Genomic DNA, 17,449 nt, shown 5'->3' with positions numbered 1-17,449 from the left:
CCATGCCCTCTTGCCTTCTCAAGGACTTTTCTCCTGCAATCCCTCCACCCTGTTTTCTACATTATATTTTCTCCTATTTTCCTGTGTCATTTCCATACACATACAACCATGCTCTAGAATCTCCTGTTGACATGGTTTGGCTGTGTCCCCACCCAAATCTCATCTTAAATTGTAATTCCCACGTGTTGTGGGAGGTACCTGTGGGAGGTAACTGAATCATGGGGGCAAATCTTTCCTGTGCGGCTCTCATGATAGTGAGTAAGTCTCACAGGATCTGACGGTTTTATAAAGGGGTATTCCTCTACACAAACTCTCTGCCTGCCACCATGTAAGACACGACTTTGTTTCTTGTTCGCCTTCTGCTGTGATTGTGAGGCTTCTCCAGCCGTGTGGAACTATGAGTCAATTAAACCTCTTTCCTTTATGAATTACCCAGTCTCGGTTATGTCTTTATTACAGGCATGAGAACATACTAATAAACCTGTCTTTAAGAATTCCTTCCAAAATCTCATATCCCCTTAATAGCACAGCCCCAGTTTTATTCTCCTCTTTCTCAGAAAAACTTCTCAAGAGGGTAACTGCCCTGCTCTTTTTACTTTCATATCTCACATTAATTCTTCAATCTTCTTCAAACGGGATTCCGTACCAGAGATCTACAGAAACTTCTCTAGTTGAGGTTACCAACCAATACTCATGATGTCACATCAAATGGACATTTGTGTGTCCTCACCTTACCCAAACTCTTGTCAGCAGCCTACACAGCTGACCATTCAGCTTCTTCCTGCCGCTTTCTTCTTTTTTCTTGAGGAATATCACACTCTTGGTTTTCCCTCTGTCTGTTCAGTGGGTTCTGAACATTCTTTGTTGGCTGGATCCTACTCCTTTGACATCTCAGTGTTGGCATGATCCTGGACCCTCCTCCTTCTTTCTGTTTTGAGGTTGCAGACCGTTGGCTCATCAGTCACACTGAACTCACAGGTGGGTATTATTTGGCCTGCAGTTTTCAAAATAGGAAATCATGTTAAAAAACAAAATCAAATAAAAGAAAAACAACAACATCAAAACCAAAACTGAACTTCCAATTTATCTTGGAGAATTAGCAGACCTAGCAAAATGAGTTCTGTATTCCCATATGGAAATAATTTTCTGGAGCTGAGTACCTGCTTCTTGGGTCATTTCTTAATCAACTCATTCTTTCCAAACATTTTATACCCAGCCTGTGTCATTCATTTAGGTGAGCTGACAAAGGCTAGTAGGAATATAAATTTATGACCCTTAGTTTATACTCTCCCCAGTGGATCTTAAATACCCTTTTAAATACCATATGCTTTAAAACTGTCTTTTTTCATAACATTGAGTGCACACAATATGCCCAGAACTACTGTACCAGACACTAGGGATACAGCGGTGAATGACGCAAGTCACTCTACTTCCAAAGAACTTACCTTCTATAGAGGGGAGACACACACAACAGTGATAACACAAAGCCAAATAATATTTGGGCTGGGCGCAATGGCTCACGCCTGTAATCCCAGCACTTTGGGAGGCTGAGGCGGGCAGATCACGAGGTCAAGAGATTGAGACCATCCTGGCCAACATGGTGAAATCCTGTCTCTACTAAAAATACAAAAATTAGGTGGGTGTGGTGGCGGGTGCCTGTAATCCCAGCTACTTGGGAGGCTGAGGCAGAAGAATCGCTTGAACCCGGGAGGCGAAGGTTGCAGTGAGCCGAGATCGTGCCACTGCACTCCAGCCTGGTGACAGAGTGAGACTCCATCTCAAAAAAAAAAAAAAAAAAAAAAAAAAAAAAAAAAAAAAAAAACCTTCAAAAAAAGCCAAATAATATTTAAAAAGTGGAAGGAGAGCAAGGGGATAGACAAGGCTCTTTTAGATAGGGTTGTCAGTGAATGCCTCTATGAGGTGATACTTGAACCTCAATGAAATGAAAAAAAGAAGAGTTCCACAGGCAGAGGGAACAGTAAGTGCAAAATTCATGGAGCTTGTTTGTCTTGTTTAAGAATGGCAAGGCCAATGTGGCTGGAGCCCAATGAGTGAGATAAAGTAGTACCTGAGTTTAGAGAGGGAGCAGGGGCCAATATAGGTAGGGCTTTGCAGACTCTGGTAAAGATTTTTTCATGTTTTTCCAAGAGTGATGGGAAGTCACTATAATGTTTTGAGCAGGGGAAGCAAAGCAATCTGAATTATGTTTTAAAAGGATTAATGTAGGCCAGGCATGGTGGCTCACACCTGTAATCCAAGCACTTTGGGAGGCTGAGGCGGGTGGATCAGTTGAGGGCAAGAGCTTGAAACCAGCCTGCGCAACATGGTGAAACACTGTCTCTCCTAAAAATACAAAAATTACCTGGGCGTGGTGGCACAGACCTGTAATCCCAGCTACTCGGGAGGCTGAGGCAGAAGAATCACTTGAACCTGAGAGGCAGAGGTTGCAGTGAGCTGAGATGGTGCCACTGCCCTCCAGCCTGGGCGACAGAGCAAGACTCTGTCTCAAAAAAAAAAAAAAAAAAAAAAAAAATCTTTTTTTCTTCCCATAAAAAATAAAAACAAAAAAGAAGAATCTTTTCTTCATCCCATAAAATGATTAATGTAGCTATTGTGTGGACAATTGACTTCAGGAGGGCCAGAATAGAAATAGCTAGTCCCCTAAAAAGGTTACTCCTTAAGTTTAGATGGGAGATATTAACGAATAAAACTAGGGTGGTATAGCTGGAGGAAGTGAAAAAAAAAAAAGGGTCAGCTTGGGAATATATTTTCAGTCAAGAGCCTGAATTGGATATGGTGAAACCCTGTCTCTACTAAAGATACAAAAATTAGCCAGGTGTGGTGGCACATGCCTGTAATTCCAGCTACTTGGGAGGCTGAGGCAGAGGCAGGAGAATATGTATATATATGGACCTCCCTTTCTCTATTACAGAGATAAGAGGCCTATGTTAGCAGAGTATTTTTGTTTTTTTTTGAGATGGAGTTTCGTTCTTGTTGCCCAGGCTGGAGTGCAATGGCGTGATCTCGGCTCACAGTAACCTCCGCCTCCTGGGTTCAAGCCATTCTCCTGCCTCAGCCTCCAGAGTAGCTGGGATTACAGGAATGCACCACCACGCCAGGCTAATATTTTGTATTTTTAGTAGAGACGGGGTTTCTCCATGTTGGTCAGGCTGGTCTTGAACTCCGGACCTCAGGTGATCCGCCCGCCTCGGCCTCCCAAAGTGCTGGGATTACAGGCATGAGCCACTGCGCCCAGCCGTTAGCAGAGTATTAAAATAATTTAGGTCAGAGCATTTTGGGAATACTAATCCTGAGTGCTGGAAGTTCATATTAACAGAGATGAACAAAAACCTATCAGCTTGTATCGGTCAGATAGCTGGAGACAATGCAAGAAGCATTGCAGCAAAATGTTTGACCTCCTTAGCCCAGGTAATACTAGATAACAGAATTGCCTTTGACTATGTATTGGCTGAAAAAGGAGGAGTCTGTGCAGTAGCACACATCACTTGTTGTATCTATATTAATACCTCTAGAGAAGTGCAGACTTGATTTAAAAGAATAACTTGGTTGGGCGTGGTGGCTCACACCTGTAATCCTAGCACTTTGGGAGGCCAAGGTGAGCACATCACTTGAGGTCAGGAGTTTGAGACCAGCCTGGCCAACATGGTGAAACCCTATCTCTATTAAAACGACACAAATTAGCTGGGCATGGTGGTGGGCGCCTGTAATCCCCGCTGCTCAACAGGCTGAGGCAGGAGAATCACTTGAGCCTAGGAGGCGGAGGTTGTAGTGAGCCGAGATTGTACCACTGCACTCCAGCTTGGGCAACAGAGCAAGACTCCATCAAAAAAAAAAAGCCAGGCACGGTGGTTGAAACCAAGGGACAGGTGTTGCAGTGAGCCAAGATTGCGCTACTGCACTCCAGCCTGGGGGACAGAGCAAGACTCCATCTCAAAAATAAATAAATAAATAAAACTCAAAAGGCTAATGGTTATAAGATGTTAGAAAATGGATTCTCTAGGCCGGCACGGTGGCTCACGCCTTAATCCCAGCACTTTGGGAGGCCAAGGTAGGTGGATCACCTGAGGCCAGGAGTTCAAGACCAGTCTGGCCAAAGTGGCAAGACCCCATCTCTACTAAAAATGCAGAAATTAGCTGGTCATGGTGGCACACCCCTGTAGTCCCAGCTACTCAGGAGGCTGAGGCAGGAGAATGACTTGAACCCAGGAGGCGAAGGTTGCAGTGAGCCGAGATCATGCCACTGCACTCCCGCCTGTGTGACAGAGTAAGACTCTGTCTCAAAAAAAAAAAAAAAAAGAAAAAAAAGAAAGAAAGAAAAGAAAATGGATCCTCTAAATGACTTGTTTAGTTGGTTACCCTCAGGGCTAAGTTCATTTTTTCATTCTGGTCTTCAAGTAATTGTTATCATAATCATAAGTATAGTTACCATTTTCCTAGTTATCAAATTACTCATGATTCGTGTTTCAGCTTGCTTGTGATCAATGACTAAAACTAGAATAATAATTGCTTAAAAAGTTGCCTTAATTGAAAATAAGCCACACAACCAGAATCAGACCACTCAGTTATACTTTCCTTCTGTTGTTTATACTTAGGCTTTAGCTTCTTTCGGCTTATGAATTAAACATTTCTCCTCTCTGTGGGACATGACTCTTTAGGAATGAGACTTCCTAGTGATGTGAGATATAACTACTCTCTAACTAATGCTTCTTATGTAATGCTTTCTTCAAAGATCTTGAAGAAAAGAGGAAAATGTGAAAGAAAAGGAATAGTCTGTCTATTTGGGGCTGCTAAAAGCTTAGGTTTTGTGGAAGATTGACTTTGGAGACAGAGTCACGGAGCATGACCTCTTAATCTTGACTTTTTGTTATAGATTAATTTCCTTTCTTATTTTCTTGTACCTGACTCAGATGGTACCTGAGATATAAGACTCCTTGACTGAGTCTATATAAGTCTCCTTGAATGAGTCTTGACTGAGATATAAGACTCCTTAGGCCGGGCGCGGTGGCTCATGCCTGTAATGTTGGTCAGGCTGGTCTTGAGCTCCTGACCTCAAGTGATCCACCCACCTTGGCCTCACAAAGGTCTGGGATTACAGGCATGAGCCACCAAGCCTCGCCTTTAGCTTTACTTTTTGATGTTAACATGTGAACTAGTTAGTATAAATCAGAAAAAAAACACAACAGGATCATAAGCTTGAATATTCCATTCAAATTGTCTGGTAAAATGAGTAGGGTCCAGGTGAGAGTCAGGGAATTCTTTAACTATGCCTTTAGATTGCACCTTGGTTCATAAACCAAGGTAGGTTCTCCCCTACCAGACACCAGCTACTCACAAAATGGAGCCAGAACAACGGGAGTAGAAGTGGGAGGAGGAAGAAAAAGTAGTTGAGATAATGAAGGATAAAGAGAAGGAGGAGTTAAGGGAGGAGGAGAAATTTCAGCAGCTTTATTTCAGAAATTGTTTCAGAGAATCTTTTGTTTTCTTTCTGTAAAGAAAGAACTTTATCAAAACCTCTTTTGGAAGCCTCTAAATGCCATTGAAAATAACTTTTCCAATTGCTCTGTTTTATTTTAGAGCCAGCTTATTCTAATTGAGCATACAAGTAAACTAGATTAGGCATTTCGAAGGCACGCCATTTTGGCCATTATAATTTGGAGTCATTGTGAGTTATTCACGAGCAATTTTCTAAATACGTACCTGAAAAGGCGTCATGTCATATGTGTTAACTATAAATCCAGCTGGAGTTTCTAATAGTGGGTCTCTCTTAAGGAGGAAGGTTCAGTTTTAGATGCACAGTTGCCCATAGTGCATCAAAAGACTTAGGGAAAGTTGTTTTGAGATCAAGAAAGTTGCTTTGAGATCCCTAAGACCAAAAGCCTTAGGGAAAGTTGTTTTGAGATCAAGTGTGTGGCTTGTGAAAATAGCTCCTCAAGGTGTCACTCTTGAGTCAGTTCTTCCCACATGCAAATCTCAATGATATCAACAAACTTGGATGCTTAAGATACAGGGTAATCAATCCTTTATGTGTGCTCACCAGATTAAGCAAGGTTTCCTTTAAATTCTACTTAAGGGTTTTCCTGTGAGACTGTTACTTATCAGGAGTGATTAACTCAGATACTCACACTAGACCTTACTTGCTTAAGGTGCCTTTTAGCTGGGAGAAACAGAGTATTTATACTCTGTATAAATCCTTATACAGAGTATTTCATAATTTTGGTCACTCAAGAAGCAAGCTTGAATTTGTCAATTGAACCAAGCCTCAGAACCTGGCTAACTTTAAATATTATAACATTTTTGCCTAAACCACAAAGATTTACTTCCTCTTTTTAAAAATAAGCTGTTTTTCACCTTATCAACATTTCGAATGACAGAGAAAGTTGTAAAAACTCTAAGGAGTAATTAAACACAAAAACCTTAACCTCACAGAAAAGTGAAAGTCACTTTTTTTTTTTTTTTTTTTTTTTTTTTGAGACATAGTCTTGCTCTGTCACCCAGGCTGGAATGCAGTAGTGTGATCTCGGCTCACTGCAACCTCTGCCCCCTGGGTTTAAGTGATTGTCCTGCCTCAGCCTCCTGAGTAGCTGGCACTACAGGCATGTGCCACCATGCCCAGTTAATTTTTGTGTTTTTAGTAGAAACGGGGTTTCACCATGTTGGCCAGTCTGGTCTCGAATTCCTGACGTGAAGTGATCCACCTGCCTCGGCCTCCCAAAGTGCTGAGATTACAGGTGTGAGCTACTGCACCCGACTGAAAGTCACAAATCTATGATCAGCAGAATCTCTAGAGAATAACGAATGAAACTCCTATCTTGCAGCAGAGCTTTAATTCTTACTCCCTCCAGTTAGGAGTGTATAGCTGGAATAAAGTCTGAATCCTTATCAAAGCCAAGAGGACTACAACCTGAGAGGAGCCTTACCAGGGATCCCCATTAGTTCCTTTGAGGGTGGATGAACAAAAGTTGTTCATGCTGGTACCAAGATTTTGGCTGTTAGTGAAATGACAGGAATCACTGGAGTGAAGGTTTGCCTTGGGTCACTTCATGGTCGCCAAAATGTCAACCTTAATAATGAAATTCAGGCAACATTATTAAATATTGAGTTTATTCGAGTGTAAATTTGAGGGTGGCCATCTGAGAGGATACAGACTCCAAAAAGATGGGGTCAGTGCTCTGAAATGGAGAGGTTTGAGGGTGCTTAAATAAGCAAAGTCTGGGGAAGCTTACCAGGATTTCAACATTTTGCATACAAGATTAATGCATAGATACAGCAATTTGATTGATTATATGCAGTGTTTCTTTTGGGGGAAGGGTATATTTCACATTTCACATTAAGGATGTAATAGTCAAGGGGTCTTTTTTTCTTGTTTGAGCCAAGTAAAAGAAAATAAGGAAGGAAGTTAATCTATAACAAAAGGCCGCCACGCACAGTGGCTCACGCTTGTAATCCCAGGGCTTTGAAAGGCTGAGGTGGACAGATCACTTGAGTCCAGGAGTTTGAGACCAGCAACCCCATCTCTATAAAAAATGCAAAAATTAGCTTGGTGTGGTGGCGTGTGCTGTAGTCCCAGCTACTTGAGGGGCTGAGGCAGAAGGATCTCTTGAACCCAGAAGTTGAGGCTGCAGTGAGCTGAGATTACTGCACTCCAAACTGGGTGACAAAGTAAGACCTTGTGTCAAAAAAAAACAAAAATAAAAAAACAAAAATGCCAGTAAACAAGAGGTCATGCTTTGTGACTCAGTCTCCAAAGTCAACCTTGCTTAGGGCCTAACAACTTTTAGAAGCTCAAAATAGACTATTTATTTTCTTTCACAATTTTAAATTAAAATTAAGTAAATAATGCTAGAATTGTAAATTTCATTTAAAAAACAATTCAGTCTTATTAAATATTTTTGTACAAATAGTTATTCCCAATGCTAATGTTCATTGTCTATTTATGATTATGTAAATGTTCAGTCTAACTCTCTACTCATGTTACATCTAGACAGATACATGTATATATCAGTGTATACGCATATGTGTGTATGGAGACAATTAAAAAAAGGAACATCTGCCACTACCAAGAAACAATACATGGTTATGCAAGAAAATTGCATTTGTGCTATCTAAGAGGAAGAGTATGACAAGCTAATTTGTGTTTTCTCTTACCTAAGTGCTTCTGTAGCTTGAACACTCTCTACGTAGCATTTCAAAAACAGTGTGCCTATTTCTCTTAAGTAGCACAACCCAAAACCTTCAAGACATTAGGATGCAGTTGTCTTTCATTTTTTTAATGGTGGTAAAATATGCATAAGGTAAAGCTTATCATTTTATCCATTTTTAAGTGTATAGTTCAGTGGCATTAAGTACATTCACATTGTTGTGCAAGCATCACCACCCTCCATCGCCATAACTTTTTCATCTTCCCAAACTGAAATTCTACATCCGTTAAACAATAACTCCACCAGCCTCTCTCTCCCCCAGCCCCTGGCAACAACCATTATTCTTTCTTACTCTATGAATTTGACTACTCTATATACCTCATATAAGTGGACTCATACAACATTTGTCTTTTTATGATGCTTGTTTCACTTAGCATAATCAAGATTTATCCATGTTGTAGCACGTGTCAGAATTTCCTCCCTCCCCCCGCTTTTTCAGGAATGAATTTCTTTCCTTTTTAAGGTTGACTAACATTCCATTGCATGTCTATAGCACATTCATTTATTTACTCATTCATTCATGGACATTTGGGTCGTTTTTATCTTTTGGTTATTATGAATAACAGTGTTGTGAACATAAATGTACAAATGTTTGTTCACGTCCCTGGTTTCAATTCTTTTGGTGCCTTTCAGCTTTGAATATATGGAGCAAGAGACTTGATAAAGAGGTTCCCTAAAGCCTGAATAGTAGTGGTAAAGAAAGCAAATATTTATCCGGGTGTGGTGGTGCACACCTGTAATCCCAGCTACTCAGGAGACTGAGGCAGAAGAATCTCTTGAACCCAGGAGGCAGAAATTCCAGTGAGTTGAGATCACCCCACTGCACTCCAGCCTGGTGACAGAGGGGAAACTCCGTCAAAAAAAAAAAAAAAAAAAAAGAAGAAAGAAGGAAAGAAAGAAAGAAAAGAATAGAAAAGGAAAAAAGCTAGGCTTGTTGTTGCATTTCTGTAGTCTCAGCTACTTAAGAGACTGACGTGAGAGGCTTGCTTGAGTCCAGGGAGGCCAAGGCTGCAGTGAGCTGTGATCATACCACTGCATTTCAGCATGGGTGACAGAGTGAGACCCTGCCTCAAGAAAGCAAATATTTAAGATTGTACTTGTGCTGAGTGCTGGATTTCAAATGATAGGGGTGCCCATGTGTTCTTTAATATAGTTACTGTGTGTGTGTGTGTGCGTGTATGTCTGTGTAAGAAAGAGAGAGAGAGGTTTGTGTAGTCCTCTAAAGTGTCGGACCCAGGGCAGGGCCCTTCTTGCCTGGACTTAGGGTGGTATTGTCATAAGCATATACATGTATTAGAACTGGTGAGTGTAGCAGTGAGTGTATATAGAAAAGAAGTTGACAGACTATGCCTGGGACACTTAGAAATCGCAAAGAAAATAGAGAATTAAAAAAAAGAAATCAAGAAAAAAACACAAGGAGAATGTGCAGACTTGGAATCCAAGTGAAATTAAACGTTGGGGAATTATCGACAATGCCAAATACTGCTAAGAGATTGACTAAACAAGGACTGAGAATTCACCTTTGGACACACACAAAAGTAGAACTCACTGGTGGTGTTAAAATGAGCTGTTTCATTGAGTGGTGGGGATAAAACCTGACTGAGAAGAGTTCAAGTAAGAATGAGAAGAGGGTAAGTAGAAACAGAAGGTCTGGCCAGCTCTTTAGAGAAGTTTTTCTATAAAAGGAAGCGAAGAAGTGGGATGGAAGCTAGATGAAGTGAAGATGTGGTGGAGTCACCAGAGATTTATTTTTCTTTTTGCCTAATAGAGGTGGAACAGCTGATGGCCCCATATCTTCAGCTGAAGCTCCACAGTCACACATCCAAGTGCCCATCTGGCATCTCCATTTAAATGTCTCATAGGAACTCATAGGAAAATCAAACTTAACCTGTTCCAAATAGAATTCTTGATTCTCCCTCACTCTATCCCCAATCTGTTCTTTCCTAAGCCTTCCTTTTCTCAGTAAACATCATTGCCCACCATTCAAATCAAAAGCCATGTAGCCATTCCAGATTCTTTCATTTTCCTCACAAACAGTGCATCAGCCTGTTAGTTCTGCTTCCAAAATACATCTCTAACTTGATCATCTGGAGTACTACAATAGGTTCCCTGCTTTCATTCTCGCCTCTCACCACCTATTCTCATATGGCAGCAAGAGTATAAATCAGACAAAGTTACACCTCCACTTAAAGCTTTGATTACGCGGTAAAACAATGATTACTCAGTACACTTCAAATCCCCACTGCTTACCTTGAGCTATACTGTCCTACATGATCTGACTCTTTGCTCCTTCTCCAATCTCATCTTCACCTCTTTCTCTCTCTTGCACCATACTCCAGACATGCTGGCCTAAACCTAATTATTTGTATTACAAAGATATAAAAAAAAAGAGAATAATATATATATATATATACATATACATACATATATTTTGAGACAGAGTCTTGCTCTGTCACCCAGGCTGGAGTGCAGTGGCACGATCTCGGCTCACTGCAACCTCTGCCTCCCTTCACGCCATTCTCCTGCCTCAGCCTCCTGAGTAGCTGGGACTACAGGCGCCTGCCACCACGCCCGGCTAATTTTTTGTATTTTTTTAGTAGAGACGGGGTTTCACCGTGTTAGTCAGGATGGTCTCGATCTCCCGACCTCGTGATCTGCCTGCCTCAGCCTCCCAAAGTGCTGGGATTACAGGAGTGAGCTACCGAACCCAGCCAATAGGGAATAATATTATAGATATTATATAATAATATCTATAATATTATAGATTATGTGCCCACCACCCAGATCTAATACATTAATTAATACTTAGCTACATGTACCATTAAAATGTAAACTACATATTCTTTTCTGAATCTCTATTACCTGGAAAAGTGCCTAACACGTAGTATATGCTCAATGCATCTGGTATAATTGAATATTTGCTTCACATTAAAAAATAAGTAAAACATTACAGATACAGTGAATGCTCCTTATACCTCCCTCCCTTCCTCTTTTCCCAGAAGAACTACCTACCATTCTAAAGGGGATATATGCCATGCCTATAATATCCCTAGTTTTAACATTTTGTTACTTGAGCATTTGTTTTCTATGTTTTCAAAATTTACAGTATGGAATAATACATTAAATATCCCTTGCAATTTGTTTTTTTATCATGCTTTATGCCTATTATGTTGATATATGCAGTTTTCATATGTTTTTTGGCTGTATATTTCAGTGTGTGAACATACCATAATTTATCTATTTCTTACTGTTGAATATTTAGGTTGTTTCAAATATTTTGTTATTCCAAATAGTGCTGCAATGAATATGAGCAACATGACAGTTAAGAGGGTGGATTCTAGAGCCAGACTACCCAGGATTGAATTTCAGGCACCATCACTAGTTGTGTCACTTTGGGCAAGTTCCTTCTTTGTGCTCTAGTTTATTTAATTGTAAAATGATGGCAATAAATTTTCATGATATTGTTAGTAGAATTAAATGAGTTAATACATATAAAGAAGTTCGAAAAGTGCCTGGCACATATTAAATCTCAATGAATATTGACCATTATTATTATTACCCTTGTTATTAGGAATTGCTTAATTACAGGACATGTACCTCTTCTATTTCATTAAATATTACACATTATTCTCCTAAGTGACATGCCAATTTATGCTTCCACCAGGGGTATATAAGTTCCATTTTCCTATTTCCTATACTAATTTAAAATTCCTGTCAATCTAATGGATATGAAACTGTATCTCATTGTTGTTTTACTTGTACTTTGATAGTTATAGCAAAGTTATATGTTTTTTCTTGGGTTTATTGGCCATTCAGTTTTCTTCTTTGGTGAACTGTCTGTTTACCTACTTTTCTTTCTCTCTCTCTCTCTTTTTTTTTTTTTTTTTTTTTTTTTTTTTTTTTTAGTGTCCCTCAGGCTGGAATGCAGTGGTGCCACCTTGGGTCACTGCACCACAGCTTTGATTTCTAGAGCTCAAGCGATCCTCCCACCTCAGCCTCCTAAGTAGCTGGGACTAGAGGTGCATGACACCACGCCTGGCTAATTTTGTTTTCATTTTTTGTAGACACAAGGTCTTACTATGTTGCCCAGGCTGGTCTCGAACTCCTGAACTCAAGCAATCCTCCCGCCTTGGGCTCCCAAGTACTGAGATTACAGGCATGAGCCAAAACGTCCAGCTTTTTAATTTACTTTTCTATTGGATTGTTTGCCTTTTTCGATTTTGGGAACTATTTGTTTGTTTGTTTGTTTGTTTTTTGAGACGGAGTCTTGCTCTGTCACCCAGGCTGGAATGCAGTGGCGCGATCTCGGCTAACTGCAACCTCTGCCTCTCAGGTTCACGCCATCCTCCTGCCTCAGCCTCCCGAGTAGCTGCGACTACAGGCGCCCGCCACCACGCCCGGCTAATTTTTTGCATTTTTAGTAGAGACAGGGTTTCACCGTGTTAGCCAGGATAGTCTGGATCTCCTGACCTCGTGATCTGCCCGCCTCGGCCTCCCAAAGTGCTGGGATTACAGGCGTGAGCCACCGCGCCCAGCCCGGGAACTGTTTTGGATACTAATCAAAACAATGGTTATGGCCGGGCGCGGTGGCTCACGCCTGTAATCCCAGCACTTTTGGAAGGCCAAGGCGGGCGGATCACTTGAGGCCAGGAGTTCGAGATCAGCCTGGCCAACGCAGTGAAACCCCGCCTCTACTAAAAATACAAACATTAGCCAGGCATGGTGGCGGACGCTTATAGTGCCAGCTACTTTGGGAGGCTGAGGCACGAGAATCACTTAAACCTGGGAGGCAGAGGTTGCAGTGAGCCTAGATCGTGCCACTGCACTCCAGGCTGGGTGACAGAGTGAGATCCTGTCTCAAAAAACAACAATAAACAATGGTTATATATATGGGGAATATCATCTAGTCTGTGGCTTGTCTTTGTGTGCTATCTTTTTAAACTTGTTATACAGAAGTAACACATTTTAATACAATCAAATCTAAATATTTTCCTTTATGGTTTGTGCTTTTCCGGTTTTATTAAGAAATTCTTAGCCGGGCGCGGTGGCTCACGCCTGTAATCCCAGCACTTTGGGAGGCTGAGGCAGGAGGATCACCTGAGGTCAGGAGTTAGAGACCAGCCTGATCAACATGGAGAAACTCCGTCTCTACTAAAAATACAAAATTAGCCGGGCATGGTGGCGCATGCCTGTAATCCCAGCTACTCGGGAAGCTGAGGCAGGAGAATGCTTGAACCAAGGAGGCGGAGGTTGCAGTGAGCCAAGATAGCACTGTTGCACTCCAGCCTGGGAAACAAGGGTGAGACTCCGTCTAAAAAAAAAAAAAAAAAAAAAAATTCTTCCCTATTTTTGACATTATAAAGCTATTTTTATTTTCTGAAAAATGTTTTCAGGTCTTTAATCCATCTCGGCCTTATTTTTGGATATGGTTTGAGGTAGAAATCTAATTATTTATTTCCCTTTTGGAAAAAATGTCTCATCGCCATTTATTGAAGAGTCCGTCCTTTCGCCCACTGACTTGTAATGCCGTCTTTATCATAAACCAAGTTCCCTTGATGTTACTCTTCATTTCGGCCTCACAATCTTTGCTTATTTTCCTTCTACCAGGGATGCTTTTCGCTATGTTCCTTTCAGGGCTACCTTCCTCTTGTCCCTTCAGATCGCAGTTCAAATGTCATCTCCCTCAAATCTAGATTGCTCTACAGTCATTTCTGGTTCCGTGATCCCATGACCTCAAAGGGGTCTAGGTGGGCATAGCCTCTAGCCAGTTGTTGCTAGGCTGTTGTCAGGACTGGCGATGCGTAGGCCACTGAGAGGAGGAGCACCCGGAGTCCGAGTGACGGAATCAGGCGGGCGACCGCGTCGCTAAGGAGTGCGTCACCGTGCGCGGGCGGCCGGGGGCAGGGCCAGGGCTGAGTCACGTGGCTTGGTTGCCTACGCGCTGGTGGGCCGTGGGAAGATGGCGGACGGAAAGGGAGACGCCGCCGCTGTCGCCGGGGCTGGGGCTGAGGCTCCGGCGGTAGCGGAAGCCGGAGATGGAGCCGAGACTCAGTCCATGGTTCGGGGTCATCGCCCCGTATCTCCCGCGCCGGGAGCCTCGGGACTGCGGCCGTGTCTGTGGCAGCTGGAGACAGAGCTGAGGGAGCAAGAGGTGTCGGAGGTCTCATCTTTGAACTACTGCCGTAGCTTCTGCCAGGTGAGGGGCTGACTGGCTGGCTGAGGGCGGCGGGGCGGGGAAGTCAGGGAAAGAGGCCCTGGATCCTCTGCAAGCAGCCGGGTCCGAACTGAAAGGCGCCACCTCCGTGACTCGCCGCGCCCCCGGGCCGGGAAGGCCCAGCTCGGAAGCTCGACCGCTGGCCCCCCTGCGCCACTGCTCGACTTTGGCCGCCGCTGGGGCGTTTTGCTCTGAGCCTTATTGAGATCCCGGAGGGCCCTGGCGGGTCCCTGGAAGGGCTGTGCCCTGTCGCCGTTGCCTGTGTCCTGGCCGGGTGGTTGGAGCGCCACTGCCCCCTGAGGGATTGATTGCTTGTCCCTGCCGGGAGATCCTTTTTTGAGTGGAGTGCAGATCTCCGAACTGGTAAACCCGGGTTTTTCTGAATAATCCAGAGAGGTGTGTTGGGGCCAGAGACTTATTTTTGGAGTTAACATCCTCTGGGCTCCTAAAAGGTATGACAGTTGGCTTCGAAAGGCGTCTAGGGCTTTCTGATTAGGGATTGCGGAGCCAGTTGATAGTTGGTTTTTGCTTTTTTTTTACGTTTAAGCCGTTCTTTCGTCTTTTCTGTATTTCTTTGAGAGGATTGTGCTACCGAGAATAAGGCTGACTCTTTGAGTAGAAGAGGATGGGAAGAGGGATGTAGAGTGTGGCCTCTTTTGGCAGTCGTATGATCATTTCTGTGCCATGGTGGGTCCTAACCTATGATTACATATTTATGGGTGTGTTTAGTTTAGTCTCCATGACCACTCCGAGATTTTTCTGTATGTTTTCAAGTCTTTTACAAATATAAATATTGGCCATTATTATTTCTGCTTCCAATGTTTGTTCTGTCGGGTTTCACAGGCACCCGTCGGCTCCTTATCTGTTGTACCTTAGAAAATGCAAAATAATCGTAGTATGTTGGTACTTGGAGTCTAATAAGTAGTCCAGTATGCCGAATAAATTGCGGCGTTCTAAAATAATAATTTTGGGGGGCAATTTGGTCTGTTGGTCCGGAGTAGAATAAAAGTTAGCTTGCTTGATTGCTTTTCTTCCCTCTCTCTGCCGAGGCAGAAGCACCTCATCTCTTTGAATGGAATTTTGTCCTTACTAATCTTTTCCATGGATTGTACGACTCCAATTTTTGTGTGTACAACCTGCAACATTGCCCTGTACTATTAAATGTTAACGTGTTGTTGTTCTCTGCTTCCTTAGTAGTAATCATCCTTGTTTAGTAAGCTAATTTATTTTACAAATTTTTACTAACTTCATAGGATAGTGCCAGGGACTTTACCAAGTGCTGGGGAAACATGAGTAAGACAGCACTTAGCCTTGATGAACTTACAGTTGGTGGGAGGTGGTAGGAATGACAGTATTTCCAGTGCGGTTTTGTTAATGATGGAAAAGGAGGTGTTGTAGAGACAATGGTGAGGAGAGAGCCCTCATGGGATATCCTGATGGGAAAGACAATTAACTAGTAAAAATAAGTAAAAAGGTTAATTATAAATTGTAATATGTGCTTAGAAAGAAGTAACTGGGAGACGCCACTTTAGTTAGTAAGACCCTATGGGCTGCAAGGATGAAAATGAGTCACGTGAAGGTCTGGGGTGGGGAAAGCATCCCAGTGCCAAAGGTAGAGATTGGTAAGGACCCAGAATGCTATGGGAGGAGGGGAAACTAATGGAAGGAGAGAGGTGGTGCAGGAAAACAACTGTGGGTTTTGGGTAAGGCTTCTAAGCTTGAGTTGTCTCCCTGGAAAGATGACAAGAATGAATGTAACCAGTCACATTGAAGCTTGTCAAAGGATCACATATATATGTATTCTGCTTTATGTCTAGTGCTTGCAACTGCAGTTTTATTTAACGTAAGATTTTAATGTCTTGAGTCTTGGTGACACCAGAGATGTGATGGCCCAGAAGAATTTTTAAAAGAAAGCATTTGTAATTTGTCTTTTCTATGAAGTTTTTTTAACCTAAAATTTTCCCAAAAAATGTTTTTTAGACTAATAAATGAAATAAGAACAAGTATTCCTGTAACACTGTATTGTAATAGAAAGCACATGGGATTGGGAGTTAGTTGGGTCTTGACTGTGACTTTACCACTTAGCTAATAACCTTGGGTAACCATGTCTGCAAAACTATCTTATTTTCTGACCTTTATCTCCTTATAATGCTTTATACAATCAGAATAGAAAGTTTGTGTACAAGTCTTCACAAAATTTATCATATTTTTGACACATTTTCCCCTGTAGTCCAGATAAGATCAACTGTGTCCTTGATGACCAGATACAGAAAAAGTAAAAATTGTATGAAGAAGCAGGAAAATTTTCACCATCAATAAATTTTGTTGAATAGCTCTTGGTTTCACATTTGAAAAGAAGAATAAGATATATTCATTTACTTAAGGAACACTGATTGTGTGACAGTTCTGAAGATGGGAGCCTAGTTAAGACAGTTTTCTCAGACTCTAGGAGAGGAGCACATAATATATAAAGATAGGTAGTAGGAATTTTTACATTATCATAAAGGTCTGACCCCTGCTTATGGGATGCTTAATACTACAAATGTATTTTCATCAGTTATTTAGTTAGAAATGTCCTAGAGACTTAGATTGTACCAAGTAGATCCTTTTTGCAACATCCTGGGACCATATTCTCTCCAACTCTTGCAGCACTTAAAAGAAATGGCTCTATCTTTGGAATTGCACCAAATCAAGAAATAAACTAACATATGAGTGAATAGAGAAGCTTGTCTCATTCTGGGCATATTTTCAATTTTCATAAGTTTGTGAAGATGATAAAATGAAACACTGAAAGTAATAGTTACTAAGAAAATGATACTTAGGTCAAACTGTATTCAGTGAAAATTTGTATTAAGTGACTATGGGATGTGGTTTTTCTCTTTCCTTCAGTTCCTTTTCTGAAACCGCTGCCAGACAGTGTGGATAAGATTAACTTTAGAAAACAGTCTTTCTTTGTTTTCTTGAAAAATTGATGATGTCTTCTCAAGTTTTTGCTGTATTTTGGGGACCAAGATTC

At 41.7% G+C, this 17,449-nt stretch overlaps 1 protein-coding gene and 1 long non-coding RNA gene across 2 annotated transcripts in view; one reads left to right on the top strand and one right to left on the bottom strand.

Moving 5' to 3' along the window:
- Positions 1-423: 423 nt before the first annotated feature.
- Positions 424-14,065, bottom strand: LOC129039454 (uncharacterized). Its single transcript, XR_008503324.1, has 3 exons — positions 13,738-14,065; positions 10,470-10,574; positions 424-994 (listed from the first exon to the last, which is right to left on the bottom strand). It is a non-coding gene; the product is annotated as an uncharacterized LOC129039454 (long non-coding RNA).
- A 24-nt stretch (positions 14,066-14,089) lies between these two features.
- The window catches only part of RLF (RLF zinc finger), an 80,011-nt gene continuing 76,651 nt past the window's right edge, over positions 14,090-17,449 (top strand). Inside the window, exon 1 of the mRNA XM_054493220.2 lies at positions 14,090-14,415. Within this exon, the coding sequence (XP_054349195.1) occupies positions 14,179-14,415 (237 nt within the window). The 5' untranslated portion in view covers positions 14,090-14,178. The remainder of the gene's footprint in view (positions 14,416-17,449) is intronic.

Source organism: Pongo pygmaeus, chromosome 1, assembly GCF_028885625.2.
Source record: "Pongo pygmaeus isolate AG05252 chromosome 1, NHGRI_mPonPyg2-v2.0_pri, whole genome shotgun sequence".
NCBI classification, from domain to species: Eukaryota; Metazoa; Chordata; class Mammalia; order Primates; family Hominidae; genus Pongo; species Pongo pygmaeus.
Note: the sequence above shows the minus strand (reverse complement) of the source record. Positions and strands in the feature narration are given on the sequence as shown.